Source organism: Maylandia zebra, linkage group LG7, assembly GCF_041146795.1.
Source record: "Maylandia zebra isolate NMK-2024a linkage group LG7, Mzebra_GT3a, whole genome shotgun sequence".
Lineage (NCBI taxonomy): Eukaryota > Metazoa > Chordata > Actinopteri > Cichliformes > Cichlidae > Maylandia > Maylandia zebra.
The window spans coordinates 5,019,546-5,037,284 of NC_135173.1; the positions used below are offsets into that span (position 1 = coordinate 5,019,546).

Genomic DNA, 17,739 nt, shown 5'->3' on the forward strand with positions numbered 1-17,739 from the left:
AACTGAACCTCCTTTGTCCTTCAGCAAACCAAAACAGCGTAGCACTGGCAAGTAGGAGCGAAATAAAGACGCATGTATAATCGAGAAGAATAATAGTCTTTACAGGGTGTGGAAAGGCTTGAATGGAATAGCAGATTAAGCTGGTTATTATTAGTCCTAACTTTTAAAATTGTGAAAAAGGAAGATGGGTGGACAGTTGATTGCGCAAAGTCTGCTGCTTGTTAAGATTTTCAACCTTTAACCCAGGAAGGCAGTGCCTTCACTGAGCAGGAGCTGAGGGAAGAAAGGGCTCAGCCCTGGGAACTCTGGCAGAGTGCAATATCACATTGCAGCGCTAAAACTAACAGTGGAAGTACAAGGAGCTGGAGATGGCTGCCTTTATAGAAGCTATTCTACAAACATTCGGTATTGAGCCAGAGTTGGAGGATAGTAACAAAGGGCTCTTTTGTTTGGTCTCTTTAGGCTGCTGTTAATCAAACGATGGAAGAGTCACAGAACGTTTGTGTTTCGTAACTGATATTTTTGCAATCTGTTATGCATTGGATGCATACCAGTTATTTTATGCTGACTTCCCTGTTTATCAGTGGAATTTTACTGAAGTACTAACTTGGGCTGTTTTGTTTCTATATTTACTGTTGGCTTATCATTTGACCAGCTCATCTTGAAAGGCTGGTTGTAGAATATATGTGGGGGTTTTTCAGCAGCCTGAGCAACTTTCATTCTTTACAGACTCAAACTAAACTGTAGTTTTACAGCTGGCATAAATCTCAGGCACTAGTAAATTTCTTCTCCCGCTTCACTTTATCTTGTATTTGCCTTATCGGCACCCTTATCATTTTATTAATCTGCCCTGTTGTCTTCTATATTCCAGGAAGTCCAAAACGAAGCCAAATGGAAAGAAGCCACCAGCAGAAGAGAAGAAACAGTACTTGGAACCAGAGTTCACGAAAGTCCGCGTGGTGGACTTCGACCTTAAGGAGTTGGTGGTGCTGCCCAGAGAGATAGATCTCAACGAATGGCTAGCCAGCAACAGTGAGTGCCTTTGACTGTGGTAGTCGTGACAAATTTGAACAATAGAGTTGGACACTTGTAGATGCTCGGCATTTAAAAGACATTTAGTGAGGTTCGCACTCATTGATCGAGCTTGGTGTTTGCACCCACTTGTAATGTTTTCTCGGGGGCTTGGAATTGCTTTCCACATCTATATGCGCTTGTCACTCACCTGGATATAACAAGTAGGACAAGGGAGCTAAGCCTTTAACATGATCCAGGCCTGGCACAGTTTAGAGACTGTTCCCGGTGCAACACTACACGCCACCATTTACAGCCACTCTCAGTGCAGCGTGTCAGCCTTTACCAGAATGTATATTTGCCATTATGAGCAAATTCAGGCTTCTATGTTGCGCAGGGGGAAAATGTGTGGGAACTAGTGGGATGGTAGTTTAATCCTAATAGGAATAGCAAGGGATCTACTTCTTTCCTTTGTAAAAATCGGTTGACATTTTGCCTTATTTAGCGTATTTATGTCTCCTGTTGTTGGAGATGATTACATTGGGAGTCCCTCTAGTAGTTCAAAGCTTTAAAAAAACAGTCACAGAAGACGTATTACTTAAGGAGTCTCACACTACAAGTAAGATGGACGGGTTTTCCTACAACTAACATGCCTTGCAAGCATGTTGACAGTTGAATAGTTTACTTGAGCCCCTATAGACCCCAGCTTTGCTTTGTTACACTGTTGTGCAAGCGTATAAGGCTGTGCAGGAGTTCTACCTTGCAGCAAAAATACCTGTCTGTTTTAGGTGAATGCTTGTCAAAGCCTCCCTCCCATTCTTTGTGTGAATCAGAAACAAAAACATCTTTTGAAGGATGTGATAATTGGAATTAGTGTGTGCGCATGTGACTCTGACTTCCCACTAAGCATTGCGTATACAATTTTAGGTGTGTCCTCACGAGCCAAAGAAGAACGTGACAATAACATATCTTCTTACGGTCATTCACCCACTGGCATGCCTGTGCATTAGTGTTGTTATAATTCCTGTGTTGTGGATGACCAACAGTCTTGTGCTCTCTCATCTCTTTCCCACAGCAACAACATTCTTCAATCTTATCAACCTTCAGTACAGCACTATCTCAGAGTTCTGCACTGGGGAGATCTGTCAAGCCATGACGGCCTGCAACACGTAAGTTATCGCCCACACTTCTGGTTTATTCATCACTCACCTGGAGAGCCCTTATTGGTTTATTCATCAGAAATCTGGTGTCCTATTGGATAATTCATTAAGCAACGTTTCTCTGGTCAGCAAGGGCGAACTCACAACCCCGAGGAGGTGCTCGGTCTTCTAACTACCCACACAGTATAGAAATGTGCGTATTTTAAAGCTTTCAAGGAGATCTGTTCAGCTCATCTGAAGCTTCGTATTATTTTGTGAATTTATTAGCATGATTGGCAGTTCAAAAATGATCCTTATTTTACACTAGTCCTTCATCCAGGTTCTCAGGTCTGGGAAGGGGGCCTTTAAGGCCACTCACCTATTAAGTCAACTTTTTTCTGATTGGCTGCCCCTCACAAACAGAAGGTTAGGGCTGCTGTGCTTTGATGTGCTTAGATGTTGCACCCAAGGCATGGCCTTTTTAAGCACTAGTTTTCCTCTTTTCATTATTATCACTGGCTTGCACAGACGAAAACCTGATGTAGTCTGGCAAATGTAGAGTCCACATGCTAATAACTGTAGCCTGGGCCAGGTTCAACTTCAATGCCTTGCAGTCCAGCCTGTGATTTTTGCTGCTGTCTGAACCCTGCTAATATCATTACACTCACATCACACACACATTTCCTTGATTCTCTGATCAAAGTGTCACCAGGATGTCTGCCTTTAATCTCTTGCCATTTGTTAGCAATCGGTTCCAGTCCAGGGGCTGAAATGTGTATCGCTCTGAAGTCACCACACAGGATATTTTTTGAAACTTGTCACGTTTTTAGACCCATACCTTTTGTACTAAACTGGTTTATCACTACTATGTGCAGTAAATTAGGCATATTTTACATTAGTTTGTTTAGGATAATCCTGACAGAGGTGTATCCATCTCATGTTAACACAAGGGGATTATGACTAACTCTTAAGTATTTATTGAACTTGCTTCCCCTGTTGAGGTTTGGTGCAGTCTTTTTATGAGGCCTTGACTCTTAAAAAGAGGCCTTCTTTTCCCCTGTGTCTGCTGAAGGCTCGAAAAACTAGATTAGCCACACTTTGAAAAACCGCAAAAATCACTAAACACCTCTTAACACATTGTAAGTAATGCAATCACTCAAGCCGAATTCTGAGACATCGACAAACAACCTGGTGTTTGACAGTAATCACGAGTTCAGCTGTCAGACAATGAAGTTTTCCACTGTTGTCACCTTGAGCTACTGCTTCTAACCCACACCCTGACAAATAAGACAAACATGCTTCACCTGCGGTATTTGAACGGAGGAGGCGTTGGAGCAGATTAACAGGTTTTTGTTTGTGAGTTAATGTCTTGAATATTAAAGACGCAGAGTTGGAGTGAAAATGAAAATAGTCTGAACTCCAAATGTAAGCCCAGCATTTAGGATTGTACCTTTCTCCGCTGCCTGGTACCCAGCACCCCGCCTTTTCCTGCCTATGCAGGACCTGGCACGCGCCGCCCTCTGTGGTTAAAACTGACTGAGGCCCAGTCACAGCAGCAGCGTCAGTGCCCCTGCCCAAGGGCAGAGCTGAGCACTATTTTTGGAAGAAAATGTTTCCATGAGCTCTGAAGGCACCAGAACCATTTGGTAACTATTTAGACCCATTTTGTGTAGGTGGGTGGATAGAAGTGCTCACTGTGTTCACTATACATTGAGTTCTTATAGATGTTTCCAGTTTAGATTCTGTTTCTGAAAATACACCCACTTCTTCAGCATTGTTATAAAAACGTACGTCATTAGGAAAGAATAAAAAAAACATCCAGTCACTTAGCTCGAAGCTAAACATTCACTGCACAGTCAGTTTTTGTGTAAGTCAGTATTTAAAAACAAAATAAAGTGAGGAAGGAAATTAAGAAATACAATTGAATCAAAATCTGCAGTAGACAGAAAGTTGAAAAAGGCATAAAGCCATGTTTTATAAAGTATCCTCAATTAGATTTACTTAATTTAATCTTGTTTTGTGATCAGATTTCTTCTTACATCTCTACAGGCGCTCGTTGTACACACTCGAACAATTTGAACGATTTGATTTTTTTTTTTTTTTTTTTAATAACTTCTTTTTCTTCTTAACTATAAACCGAGGACACTATAAAAGAGACAAACTAAAGGTTAAGCAAAAGCATATTAAATTTGAAAAGCTGTCTGTGCCCCGTTCATGAAGTCTAAGTCACTGTGTTATCTTTACCATGTCTGCTTGTCTCTGTGTATTTAGCAGCACAGGTATATTTGTAGTTTAGCCCGTCTCCCACATGCACACAGTATTAGACTGTCTGTCTGTTAGTGTATTGTAAGTGTCATGTCCTGCTGTTGTGGTCAGTAGTTGCCTCCTGGAGGATCAGCTATGTGGACACTTTACATTCCTCAGGTTTTGTTATGTCTGCCCTGCTGCCTCCCACAGCCGCACTGCAGACCGCTACACCTGCACTCACATTTTATCTGCTTATTCACTGGCCTCTCCAACTCAGAGATCATCTCTCGTCCCTGTGGTTATTTTGCCATTTCTGTCTCAACATCTCGTCTCCTGACAGCCCTCGAAAAGCCTCCCGTGGCTCATTCATCTATCTCTAAGGTGCCTGCTGACCTCCCGTTTGACCTTTTGTTAACCATGTTTCCAAGCCAGCCGCTTACAATTCAGTTATCTGGGTCAGCCCCCACGGAAATGTTTGCCCAGCAGCAGGACTGACGGGGGATCAGTGTCAGCAAGAGGCAATGTGGCCTGATCAGGAAATTAAAACTCAGAGTCACAGGATCCGCTGTAGCCAAAAAATGTAAACATAATATCTGGGTTGTGCATAAGATTGACGTATCACTTTCAGTCATACAGTGATACTCTGATTAGAGGGCTGGGTTTTTCCTCGATGAGGAAACAAAGCAGGTGATTTTTCATGAGCTAATTGTCACTTGTGTTATTTTATCTTCCTGCTTGCTCATTTCTGTTCTACCGCATTCAATTCAAAATCCTGCTGCTTACCTTCCGAATTATTAACAATATAGCGCCAAGCTACCTCATTGAGCTACTTAGATCATACACCCCTACTAGAGCATTAAGATCATCTTCCCAGTCACTCTTGGTACTGCCGAGATCTCGGCTGAAGACTAGAGGTGACCGCGCGTTTGCCTTGGCTGCACCCGATTTATGGAATAACCTCCCCATCGCTATACGCGGTTAAAAACCCACTTATTTAGCCTCGCCTTTTCTACCAGTTAACGCTTGCTTGATAGTTAGCTTAACGCTTATTCTTATCTTCGGCTTATTCTTAATTACTTTTAATTCATTATTAATTTTTTCTGACTGTTTTATCCTCTACACTTAGCCTTCTTTTATGCTTTTATATGCAATTCTTTTGCCTTCGTGTGTTTTAATGCCATGCTAGCACGTTTTGGTACCTTGCCATAGCCCTCATCCTTCCCTGTTACTTCTTGCATGTTAAGCACTTTGGTACACCACTGGTTTTTAAATGTGCTATATAAATAAGGTTTGTTGTTGTTGTTGTTCTAGCAAACACTTTTGTCTGAGCTAATTTTGCTGCTGCTACATGAGCCACACACATTCTTTCAGCAGCATTCATTATGATTATTAAAGCTCTGATCACTGCTGTGTAATCACATCCTGTTCTCCATTCATGTCTTAATGTTGTTGTAATAACAGGGATTGTGACGTTTCCTCTGTGTTACTCTCTTTCTAGAATATACTACTGGTATGACGAGAAGGGGAAGAAGACGAAGTGCACTGCTCCACAATATGTAGACTTTGTAATGAGTCTTTGTCAGAAACTGGTCACAGATGAGGAAATCTTTCCTACAAAATATGGTGAGTGCGGGCCAGAGCAGCTCTCAAGTGTTAAAGCACTTTACTTCCCCCTGCTGGTGCAGATGTGGAAGTGTAGGGTACCATAAATCAGCAGCAGTCCATTGAGTAACAGCAGGAAGAAATTGTAGATTGCAATCAAAAGGCTTTGTGAGTCTTGGGATTTTTTACTTTATTATCTAAGCAATGAATATTATCAGCACTTTTTAAATAACTCACACTAAATGCAAACCTACAGCAGTGCTGCATCTTTAGTTTTGCATTCACACCAAGTTATAATATTTTATTCAGGGACTGGCAACACGAGCCAGTTCATAATACTGCCAAAAGCTCAGTCATTTAGTTATTATTGTTTTTGTCTTTTTCTCGTTTCAGGCAAAGAGTTCCCCAACTCCTTTGAGTCCTTGGTAAAGAAGATCTGCCGGTACCTGTTCCACGTGCTGGCTCACCTCTACTGGGCGCACTTTAAAGAGACGGTAGCTCTGGAACTGCAGGGCCACTTGAACACTCTGTATGCACATTTCATCGTTTTCGTAAGGGAATTCAACCTGGTCGACCCCAAGGAGACCTGTATCATGGACGACCTGTCCGAAATCCTCTGCGCCCCTGCCCCGCTGCCAGCACTAACCCCGGCCCCCTCCGCCACAGCACCCTCCCCTTCTTCACAAAACCACGTGACGGAGAGATGAGCGGGGGGGCGGTGGTGAAACGGCAGCCGCGGGGGTGTTAGAAGATCAGATGGAGAAGGACAGACAGCCAGGCCCTGGTGCAAGCAGGACTTAAGAGACCTTCCACTACCCTTATATTTCGCTACAACTCCAACCAGCCGGAAGAAAAGGGGGGGAGGGGGGATTTTTCAAGGGGGAGGGTTGGGGTGGTGGGTAGGGGAGGAGTTTGTCACGCCAGCAGGAATTGGCGTGAGCGTTCCTCCAAGGGACAAATTCCTCCCACCTTCTCTGCAATTTAAACTAGGAACAAAAAGTATGTGTTTTATTTTTTTTGGTTTTTATTTTCTTTTATTTTTTGTTGACTTTTTATTTTTGGTTTGAGAGGGAGGTGCAGTGTGTTTGTCAGCACTTCACCTCCCTCTATCCTCTGCCTAACATACAGTACAGGAAGGGGGGCTCTGCTTTGCTTCGACCTACTATTGTACAGTGTTGTTGATGTGTGGAGAAGAGGCGTCTCTGCTGACTTGTGGGCTTGTCCTTCCCCCCTTCGACAGTGGGAGGCGGCCGACAGGCGCACGGCCACTACCCTGGCCAGTAGGGAGCCATGTTACTGCCTGACAGGGGCGATACTAGCCAATCACTGTTTTGGGTTGTTTATGTGGGGGATGATTAAAGCGCTTCCTACTCAGGACCTGAGAGAATACGTCACTGCTGCCAGAGAGACTCTACTCATTTTCATTCTCTATCCCTTGTTCACCAGACTGCTCAGACAGATGTCGATTGTGTTTAACTACAATATAGTCAAATAATCACCAGGGGAACCCCTTAACAAAAATATCCCAGAGCTTACCTTTAGAGGGCAGCAAAGATGTGGAAGATGCCACAGAAACGGGGAGACGGAGAAGAGAATATAAAGATTGTATGAGAGATATTTAATCCTATCAGAGAATCGAGACTTTGAGACAGATTGGTGCCTGCATAAGGTGAATCAGAGCTGTTTGCTGGTGTCTCACACAGCAGCAGCCCCTTAACCCACCAACACCATCTCCACCCACTCACTCCAGCAGCACAGAAGGACAAAGACATGAGGTAATGTCTGCAGGCGCAGAGAGGGGGAGAGAGGGATGGAGTGAGAGGTGAGGGCAATGGTGTGATGCTGCTCTGCTGTTTAAACCAGTAATTCCAGTGCAAAATAAAAATTATTTTATTTTTACCAGTCCCTTTAAATTTGCTTTTTATATATATATATCAGAGGAAAAATTACTTTGGAAATGATAACAGTATCATTACACATGTATAGAAAATGCACAGTCTGCTTGGACTTTACTGTACAAAGAATCACAAGCGGGTTCTGTCAGAAATAGCCTCTGTATGGAGGAGGATTCAATTTATAATTCTCCTTTTTTATTTATTTTAACTTTTTTTGCAGGGTTCCTCAGTTCTGGCTCTTGTTTTTATGTATTTTAATTATTAACTAAGTTAAAAGCAATTTAATATTTTAAGCTCTGCGGATTATAATCTAATAAAAGAGAGAAATGCCAGCTGTCTCTGTGTCTTTTGTTTGTTTTTGTTTTTTGTGGAAATTGAAGAAGCAGCCTGATGTGAGCATTTTAATGGGAACTCCACCAACTTCACACTGGAATTTTTGTTTCCACCTCACTCCTAAGATAAAATACTACTCAGCATGTGTTGACCCTTTTGTAATGGTGATCAAAGGTTCTTTAGTATGACCAGAAGCTTGTTAGAATGAATGGAAGATGGGAGGCAGGCAAAAGATATCTTTTTTTGGAGAGTGAAGAACTCAGTTTTCTTCTGTTTGGCCTCTGTGGAGACCTCGAGGGCAGTCTGGCTGCCTGTCTGTTTAGGGAGAAAATGCCAAAACCTTTGGTTCCTTATCTGGAGAGACTTTGTGGAAGGATACATGTGAAACTTGAAAAGAGCTAACTGGAGGGAAGTCATACTTGAGTATAGCACAATCTCATCCACGATGCTTCTGTAATAAATATATTTTATACTTTACATTTCGCCTTTTTTCTGCAAGTGGAAAATGCGATCTCATAAAATGTAAATGATTCTTTTGACTGTACTGTGGGAACTGTAAGGTTAGTTTGATCCAGCCTGTAGAGTTGGGTTTGGGTATGACTGCTTCTTCAGCCCTGATCTTTGACTGTTTGTATTTTAATCTTTGTCAGAGTAGCTGGCAGCTATGTAGCCATCGACAAGAGTAATGAGAAACTGTAGTGTAGTTTTTTGTTTAGTGCTACAGCCTACTGTGCTATAACTTATGCTGTGTAAAATCAGGGGATATACTAATGAGTTCTTCCGCATGTTGAGAACGCCTTGCTTAATTGTTGGAGTGCCTCATTGTTCTAATTTCATTTCCGTCTTGTGACCAGTAACGCGTTACTGTAATCTGATTACTTTTTTCAAGTAACGAGTAAAGTAAGGGATTACTATTGCAAAATCGGTAATTAGATTACCGTTACTTTCCCGTAGGAACACTGCGTTACTAAAACCGTGATTTTTTTTGCGAGTGTCTCATGACAGTGACGTAAGCAAGTGCGACGTTGGTGACAGCAGCTGTGTGCAGATCAACAATGGATAATATATGGAGTGCGGGAGAGAGTATGAGCGTGCAGCGTTTAAAGTGTGGAAGTACTGACCTTACTTTGAGTTTGATTCCATAAAAAGTGACAAAAACATTAGCGTCCATCGTGCGTGGGAAGAAAACTTCTTTTTACAGCGAAAAAAACCCCTAAACTTCCAAGCAAGCACCGAGTAGCTACGACGTGATGGGAAACTCACAGAGACACTCGCGCGGATTCTTCAACTGACCGCAGCACACCTACACCAGGGTAACCCTCCGCCTACCCTGCTCCTGCTTTACAGGTGAAAATAGAGCAAAAGGACCGCTGAGTCTTTGACTTTATTTATTTTCTGCTGTGTTTTACTTGCATCTGTTTGAAAGAGTGAGTGAAAACACAAAAAATATTTTATTTTATGTGCTGGAATGTGTAGAAAATAGGTTTAACTGTTAAACTAATTTATTCAAGTCAGAGAATGTTGCATATAATTAAATGTTTTGCTTGATGCATAAAGTTAAAAGATTAAAACTGATAAAACAAGTTAAAAAAAGAGACTTTTCCATTTGATTACATTTTGTATGATGGATTATGTAGAAAAAGTAGAATTGGGCTGAAAGATCTATCACTTTATCACCTCTTCAGGTTGTAAATCGTGTTTTTAAAAAGTAACTAAGTAACTAAGTAACTAAGTAATTAATTACTTTTGAAAATAAGTAATCAGTAAAGTAACGGGATTACTTTTTGGGGGGAGTAATCAGTAATTAATTACTGATTACTTTTTTCAAGTAACTTGACCAACACTGCTTGTGACCCATTCACAACACCATTTCTAGCAGCGTTCTTTTATTTATTTAGGACACATGCAGTCACTTTTTTCTTTAAATAAAAGGCAAGCTGATTCACTCTTGATACAACAGTCACTTCTAATTATCAGTGCATTCTATCTCATTTTCACGCTGACCTTGAGTATAAAAGCATGTTGTGCGCACGGGCTGCATACGGCTGCAGAGAATATGCTGATTGTTGATTACAGGTAATCCCTGTCATATGTTATAAAATAAATATGATTATCTGAATCTATAACCACCAATCTTAGACTGTTAACACTCATACAAAATGCTCGCAGACATGATTTTCACACTCTTAATCGTGAGCTTTCATGGTCTCCAGCCTGGACCTTCGAGCCACCGCGGAGCCCCGACGTCTTCTTACTGACGCCCGCAAGGTGACGCCCTCGGTCAGTTTAAACCGAGCGATGCCACCTGCCTCATCCAGTTTCTTAGCGCTGCAGCAAGGTGTTGGGACCTTCATAGTGTTGCCAAACTTGGAGTAGTCCACTGCGTACATGCCGTCCTCTTCGGACACTGTAGGCACAAAGCGCTGTCCCCACAGGATCTCCTCAGACACGTAGGACGTCCTGGCCTGGGTGGTGATACCGGTGGTCTCCACTACCCCCTCCAACACAACGATCACCTCTATGTCTTGGTGTAACAGATCAGAGGCTGAAAGCTCGTAAAGGGGGCTGTGCTTGTCAATTATGTGACAGATGATGAGGGGAGATACCAGGAAGATGCCATTGGTACCCACTGGGTTATCCATGTGTATGTCGAGTTGGTCTAGTGGCACCACCTCTCCCTCCTCCGTGGTGGTTCTCTTGACAACCTGCATTCGCACGGTGGCGCTGATGATCATGCTTTTCCTCAGATCCCCGATGCGAACCATAAAGCAGAGCTTGTTGTTTCGGACAGAGATAACAGCGTGTTTGCTGAAAATGAGCGTCTCCGCGCGCCTGTTGGCCTGAGCGGTTTTCATGAAGATGCAGCCAAGCATGATGGCGTTGATTACCAACCCGACGATGTTTTGCACGATCAGAATGATGATAGCGGAGACGCATTCCTCCGTGATCATCCGGCCCCCGAAGCCGATGGTCACTTGGACCTCTATAGAGAACAGAAACGCGGAGGAGAAGGAGTGAATATCCGTTACGCACGGGATAAAGTCGTCTCCGCTCTGGTCCAAGTCGCCGTGCGCAAACGCAACGAGCCACCAGATCATTCCAAAAAGGAGCCAGCTGCACAGAAACGACATGGTGAAAATGATGAGCGTGTGAAGCCATTTTAAATCCACGAGCGTGGTAAACACATCCTGCAAGAATCGGCCCTGTTCTCGGATGTTGGTATGCGCCACATTGCATGTGCCGTTCTTGGAGACGAACCGCGCCTTCCCCGCTTTCGCCTTGAACTTGGGCTGCAGAACATCCTCGGCCAAACGTGTAAGCAAGTAATCTTCAGGAATGAGTCCTTTCCTGGACAACATAGCGCTCCCATGCTACGTACCCACAGCCGTTTCGCTTTGAAGGTGCTGCCTGCTTGTGCTTGGATGAAAAAAAATGAATTCTCCTCTCTCCCGGTGACTTCTCTTACCAGCCGGTACTCACCGGTGCGGTGTCAGCTTTTCGGCAGCTGTCAGGTGCACGAAGGGAGAGCCTTGTAGTGCCCTGTTTTCTGGAGGTATGTGTGCTCCTCACGTTGCCTCCAGATCAGGCGCCTCGCAACCGCCAAATCCCATGAGAAGATTCTTCTAACAGCTCCGCAGCTGACGCCGTCACTCACGAAATGGAGCGACCATGCGTAGTTGTGGCACACCGCTTTGTTCCCATTGTGATCTCCATCTTCCGCTGCGTTGGTATGCACTCACCGCGGCCCTGTGCGTAAAGGAAATCGAGTGAGATGTAAAATGTTCCTTCTATCGCCGCGTAATGGGCCTCTGAGCTGAGTTTGATCACATTTGGAAGAGGAGGCAGGGTCATGAGGCGCAGTTGGCTCTTTGCTGATCTCGCTACTTCGCTATAGCTTGGTAACGTGAGAAGGAGAGGCAGTCCCTCCCTCCACTACCACCATTACCACCAGAGTGGTGCCCTTCCTTTCATTTTCAATGAGAATGCAGGAGAGACCATTACGCATTAAGAACTGTTCAGCCGTATAGCTGCTATGCCACAGGCAGCTTATTATCCGATCATATAATGGTCAGAGTTTTTGTAACTTAAACAACATTAGGCACTAGCAGGCAGTGGGCTGGTCAACCACAGAAACCAGATCTTGTCTGTTTTGTTTTTCATCTCCGAGCCCATCCCAGCTTTATAAATTTCTATTGTCAGATTGTCAGTGTTCACTCCATTAAGTGCAGCCTCAATCCCACTAGAAGCACATGAAGAATGTTTATAGCATGCTTTGTTTCTGGCAGTGTGCATTTATTTGTCTGTTTAGCTCCAGGTCATTTTAAACTTACAATCCCATGATGACTAATCAGTTTCAAACAGCAAGTTTAACAAATGCCCAAAACACACTTTTAGTCTCACTGCACAAATAACTCTGGACACACACTTTAAGGATAAGTTATGTTTTATTAACAAAGCATTAACATTCTTATGTACAAATATAATACAACATGATTAAAAAATAAAAGGAATATATTCCATGGGATCAATTGCACTTTGAATGTCTTCCTTTAATGCTTCCACACTCTTCCTCCTCTTGTGCTACTTGTCCGCTTGCACAAAGGAGGCGAAGACACTGTCCTCCTTGTCCAGCAGAGCCTGCGGTCTGTCGTACTCAAGGATGATCCCCCGCTTCATCACGATCACCAGGTCGGCATTGAGAATGGTGTGGACGCGATGCTGCGCGACAGAGCAGAAGAAAGTAATTACTGCAGTGAGCAGTCCAGCCAATGCTAGATCACTCGGACGGTTTAGAAACAAAGCTGCGATAGAAAAAGCTGTATGCGCATCTTTATATTGGCTGGTAAATTAAGTGTGTGGTTGCATCCACTGTAAATACCAGAGTTCATCAGGTTTCTGGCTGTTTGGCTTTTGTTCTTAAATATTTCATGAGAAATATTAAAAGTGAGCACCACACATTTTATCATACTTTTTTTTTAACCTCTGTTATTTCTCTATAATGTAATTGCAATAACAAAGAATAAGACCAGAAACATGCCTTGATTTCCTCTTTCAATAACTAGCACTGTATTTGTAGCTTTTCAAGGTTAAAATGCCGGCAAAGCTATTGTTTAAAGCGTCAGCAGTGCAGTGCAAAGGTCAGCAGTCCTTGTGATAATGCCAAAGCTGTATGCATTACTGTAAATGGCAAGGGGGATATACTCACTGCTATGATAACTACTGTTCGATCAGCAAAAGCAGTCATCACCACTTTCTGCAGGATGTTCTCCTGTGGAGATGGAGGCAGGGAGGTTAGTTTAAGCAAACATGCTTTTATCTTCACTGGGATTCAGAGTTTGTGTAAAAACAAAAGGTGCTTTCGATAGTTAACATCATCATTCGTGTTGTTTAAAAAAAAATCACATTTTCACCCTTATTGTTCAAACCATCATCTCTTGTTCATTGTCTCGTCCCTTCTTACAGGCTCAATCGTGTTTCCTTGAGGGCAGTGCTGCTGCCTTATTGTAAGCTGGAACAGGCGCTCTTTGTGGCCAATCGTATAAAAGAGAGGCTTTTAAGTACGGAGCAACCATTTCCTGAAATTCCCCTCAGGCTCTCGGTGTGCTCAGTATTTTCCTTCTATTTCAGATTTTCTCTTGGCACTTCATGCATGTTTTCTCCTACACTTTTTCTCCTTGCATGCAAAAAGCATCAGTTAAAGGTTTACTCATGTACACTACATGTTACACATGTAGTGTAAAGCGCTTTGGGGTCCTTAGGGACTAAGTAAAGCGCTATACAAATACAGGTCATTTACCATTTACTCCCAAAACTGCTGAGATTTTTTTTTCTCATTCTGTACCTCTTGTAATATTACTCTACAAAAGAACAAAGTGTTAATCTTTTACCTTTGCACATCTATTCACAAATCATTCAGTCTGTCAGCTTTTCCTTCATTTTCTTTGTTGCCATGCCCACAGATGAAAATTACCGCGTGCACTTTGTGTCACCCCTGCTCTTCTCGTGTCCTTCACCTCCCCTTTCTCTGATTTTCTCATTTCTTTTCTCTCTCTTCACACCTGCTCTCCACTCTCTGCCTTAAAGATGCTCTTTGTTTAATTACACACTCACCGTTGCCATGTCTATGGATGCTGTGGCTTCGTCCATGATAAGGATACTGCTTTTCCTGACGAAGGCTCTGGCCAGACAGAACAGCTGTCTCTGACCCTGACTGAAGTTTTCTCCTCCTTCTGTCACTATGGCATCTGAAAACACAAACATACACTTCAATATGTTTCAATCATTTCCAGAATTTAGAAGCAATTTTTATTGTTGTTTTTTGCGACACATGACACTACAGAGGAACTACGTAGTTCAGTTATTTTCTTAAGTAAGAGTGTAAAGAGTAAGAGGGTAAAGTTAATTAGCCTTTAGGTTTTGGATTGCAGATCAATAGGATATTGATTTCCCATTTTCTCCTCAGTGTTATAAATGATGAAGGTTAAGTCATAAAAATGCTTGAAGAACCAAAGAGCTCTCTAGTGATTTAACCTAACACAGAATAAAAAAATCTACCATTAGGTAAATAATTAATGACTTAATTCGCTGAATGTTGAGATTTTCTTTTTGTTTGTAACGTCATGTAAGTTTGACGTTTATATACAGAAAGAAGAAACAACGAGAGGATCCGGCGCTCGGTTTATTCAACAGTAGGATGCGTGTCACTCTTCAAACAGAGGCTTCCAACAGGAATCAAACTAGTTACAAGGTGAATGTAAAGGGTTAGAAATAATGGGAGGGGTGAGCTGCATTATGCAGTGAAGTCACACTGAGAGGCATTGTTTGGTGTTTTGCATTAAATATGATTAATAAGGTTATTTTTTAATTCCTCAAACTACAGTTGCCATTATGAACATATAAAGGCAGTAACAAGGACTCAGGTTGGTTCACCACACAGCATAAATCTATAGCACACTGTATTGTTGCTTAAACCAAATCAAAGGACGAACTTAATTAGCCATCAGCTCCAGCCTCAGGGATCAATATCTTACTGAACATCTGGTTCCAGCAGACATAAACTAAAGCTGCAAGCAGCTTAGCTTGAACCTGTCACATCCTGACACACACACACACACACACACACACACACACACACACACACACACACACACACACACACACACACACACACATTCGTCAGTGTCACACAAGACTAAAATTGATAATGTGAGATGAGCAGCAGGCTTATTTCACAAGAGAAGCGTTTCTTTTGTTGTTGTTGTGATGAATTCCAGAGGACGGCAGAGACGTAAGGAATCGAGTGATAAACTGGAAGTGCTCACGCGCCAGTGTTAATGTCCACACAAAGACGGCCCCGTGCAACATCATCGCTTCAAGCATTCATCATTTATGCACGTTGGATTTTCTGACTTGACTTTCAGATAATATTTGATCTGGCCGCGAGTCGTCCTGCTGGCGGCAACTGTCTAGTGTCCTGTGTCAAAACCACGAGCAGAAGACTGTGCAGGACGGAGCAGCAGCACATAAAACAGCCACTGCAGCGAGTTAAAAATGAATGCTCATGTCATCTGATACAGCGGCTCGATCTTTGTATGGGGACACTCGAGCAGCTGGTAGATGTGACGCTGACAGAGTGCATGTAACTTCTGAGAAAGAATTAATTTTTCTGTTTAATGTTCAGATCCGGGTGAGCACACTTTACTTTCTGTGTGTCTTTTAAAATAAACAGTTTGCAAATGCGATATAGTTGACACACACATATGAACAAACACAGATGTCTCACCCAAGCCTCCTGGAAGTGATTTAACAACAAGTTTCAGCTGAGCTATCTCCAGCGCTTCCCACAGCATCTCATCGGTTGCTTTCATCTCTGGGTCCAGGTTGAACCTACAAACCCGCAAAAACAAGCTACATTTAGTGCTGCAACTTTCAGTTACTTCATGATTAAGGCATTTTTTTGAATGACAAATATTTGGATGATCTGTAAAATGTCATAAAACAGTGAGAAATATCCTTCCTAATATCCCAAGTCACCAATAATCCATGTTTGTATTTCATAAGACATAATAAATATTATATTTTGAGGGTCTGAAATCAGTATTTTTGCTTTAAAAAAGTCATTTTTATTCGTGGTCTGTACATTTAAGCTTTAATATAATCCTCACCTCCGAGCTGTCACTGGGGCCATTTTCATTATGATCTATGTGAAGCAGCGTCTCTGATGACTGTGTAATGAATATTCCAGTAAATGGACTAAAGCGTATGAGCTGGTCAACTCGAGCGACACACCCTTCTGTCGTCACTAAACTGAGTCCATACATGTAAAGGGACAAACACTGAAATATACTTTTACATCACTGGATAAAACTACAGTCTGAGACCATCGTGCAGCTTGTTTTTTCTCTGGGATGACATTGCTTTTACGGTCAGTGCTGCTGGAGTCTAAAAATAAACCTCTTCACTGCAGTTTTCAGAGGACACTGCTCTTATCCACAGCTCACCTCCTGTTTTGAAGACTCTCTACCCCCCCGTTTACTATAATGCAGAATCACTGATTCACTAGTCTTCTTTTTGACAGAGAAGTGTACTGTACCGGATGGTGCCACTGAACAGGATAGGGTCTTGGAGGATGATGGACAGCCGAGATCTGAGAGTCTGCAGAGGCAGCTTGGAGATGTCGATGTTATCAATCACAATCCTTCCTGTGTGACAGAAGTTTACAAAAACACCCCGATTTCACCAATTAAGACACTTTTCCTCTTTTTTTCTACTATTTCAATTATTATTTTATCCCCTGTGGAGACACGAATCCCATTTGGATTATGTCAGGAAGGGCATCTGGTGTAAAAATCAAACGTGCAGATCTACGTGTGAATAAGCAAACAGCCAAAAGTAGATGTATATTTTATCCTGTTAACTTTTTTTGTGCTGGTGTGAAGCCGAAGTGATATTTTACCCTCAAACATGTCCACCATGCGGAAGAAGGCCAAGGAGAAAGAGGATTTACCGCTGCCGGTCCTGCCACAGATCCCCACCTGGGAAAAAAAGCAAAAACAGTCATCATAATTATCACCATTAATCTATCCATCCATTCTCTTAGCAGCTTACTGGTGTGGGAGGCATGTGGCTAGAGTCTATCTTAGCTGTTAAGGCAGGATAAAGCAAGAGCAGGCTACTCCCTGAACATGTCAAAGTCCATTAAAAGGCTCACCAGTGCTCAGTAAACTAAAATGTGTATTTTCTGTATTATCTCTTTTCACAAGTAGAAGACTTAAATTGGTAAAATAAAAATAAAAATCACAAAAAATAAAGTATTGAGTGAATACATTAATATTTCATTAAATGCATCCAAAGTGGCATTAAAAATAAATGCAGACATTATTTCATTTATATTTAAATGTGATTTATTTATTTGACCTTGTATCATTTCTCCTGTTAATTAGCTGTCCGGTTTATTTAAATCTTCGTATGTATTTCTGCTGTGAGTCTGACGCTGATCAAAAACAGTCCAT

General features: G+C 42.3%; 3 protein-coding genes across 9 annotated transcripts in view; 1 reads left to right on the top strand and 2 right to left on the bottom strand.

The window, feature by feature from the left end:
• Positions 1–8,226, top strand: part of mob2a (MOB kinase activator 2a) — a 55,486-nt gene extending 47,260 nt beyond the window's left edge. For all 4 annotated transcript variants that reach the window (XM_004570832.5, XM_004570831.5, XM_004570830.5 and 1 more), the window contains exons 2-5: positions 872–1,032; positions 2,087–2,180; positions 5,896–6,020; positions 6,393–8,226. In XM_004570832.5, coding sequence (XP_004570889.1) covers positions 872–1,032; positions 2,087–2,180; positions 5,896–6,020; positions 6,393–6,706 — 694 coding nt within the window. In that variant the 3' untranslated portion in view covers positions 6,707–8,226. The remainder of the gene's footprint in view (positions 1–871; positions 1,033–2,086; positions 2,181–5,895; positions 6,021–6,392) is intronic.
• Positions 8,227–10,096: 1,870 nt separating this feature from the next.
• On the bottom strand, positions 10,097–12,151 carry kcnj11 (potassium inwardly rectifying channel subfamily J member 11). The gene has a single exon (XM_012924560.4). The coding sequence runs from the start codon at positions 11,584–11,586 to the stop codon at positions 10,414–10,416; it is 1,173 nt and encodes a 390-aa protein (XP_012780014.1). The 5' UTR covers positions 11,587–12,151; the 3' UTR covers positions 10,097–10,413.
• Positions 12,152–12,653: 502 nt separating this feature from the next.
• abcc8 (ATP-binding cassette, sub-family C (CFTR/MRP), member 8) overlaps positions 12,654–17,739 on the bottom strand; it is a 57,697-nt gene continuing 52,611 nt past the window's right edge. For all 4 annotated transcript variants that reach the window (XM_012924559.3, XM_076885601.1, XM_004570834.3 and 1 more), the window contains 6 exons: positions 17,184–17,262; positions 16,821–16,929; positions 16,011–16,114; positions 14,339–14,472; positions 13,434–13,496; positions 12,654–12,946 (listed from right to left, as the gene is read on the bottom strand). In XM_012924559.3, coding sequence (XP_012780013.1) covers positions 12,809–12,946; positions 13,434–13,496; positions 14,339–14,472; positions 16,011–16,114; positions 16,821–16,929; positions 17,184–17,262 — 627 coding nt within the window. In that variant the 3' untranslated portion in view covers positions 12,654–12,808. The remainder of the gene's footprint in view (positions 12,947–13,433; positions 13,497–14,338; positions 14,473–16,010; positions 16,115–16,820; positions 16,930–17,183; positions 17,263–17,739) is intronic.

Coding starts and splice junctions, on each gene's coding strand:
- kcnj11 (XM_012924560.4), bottom strand. CDS start 11,586: ATGTTGTCCAGGAAAGGACTCATTCCTGAAGATTACTTGCTTACACGT.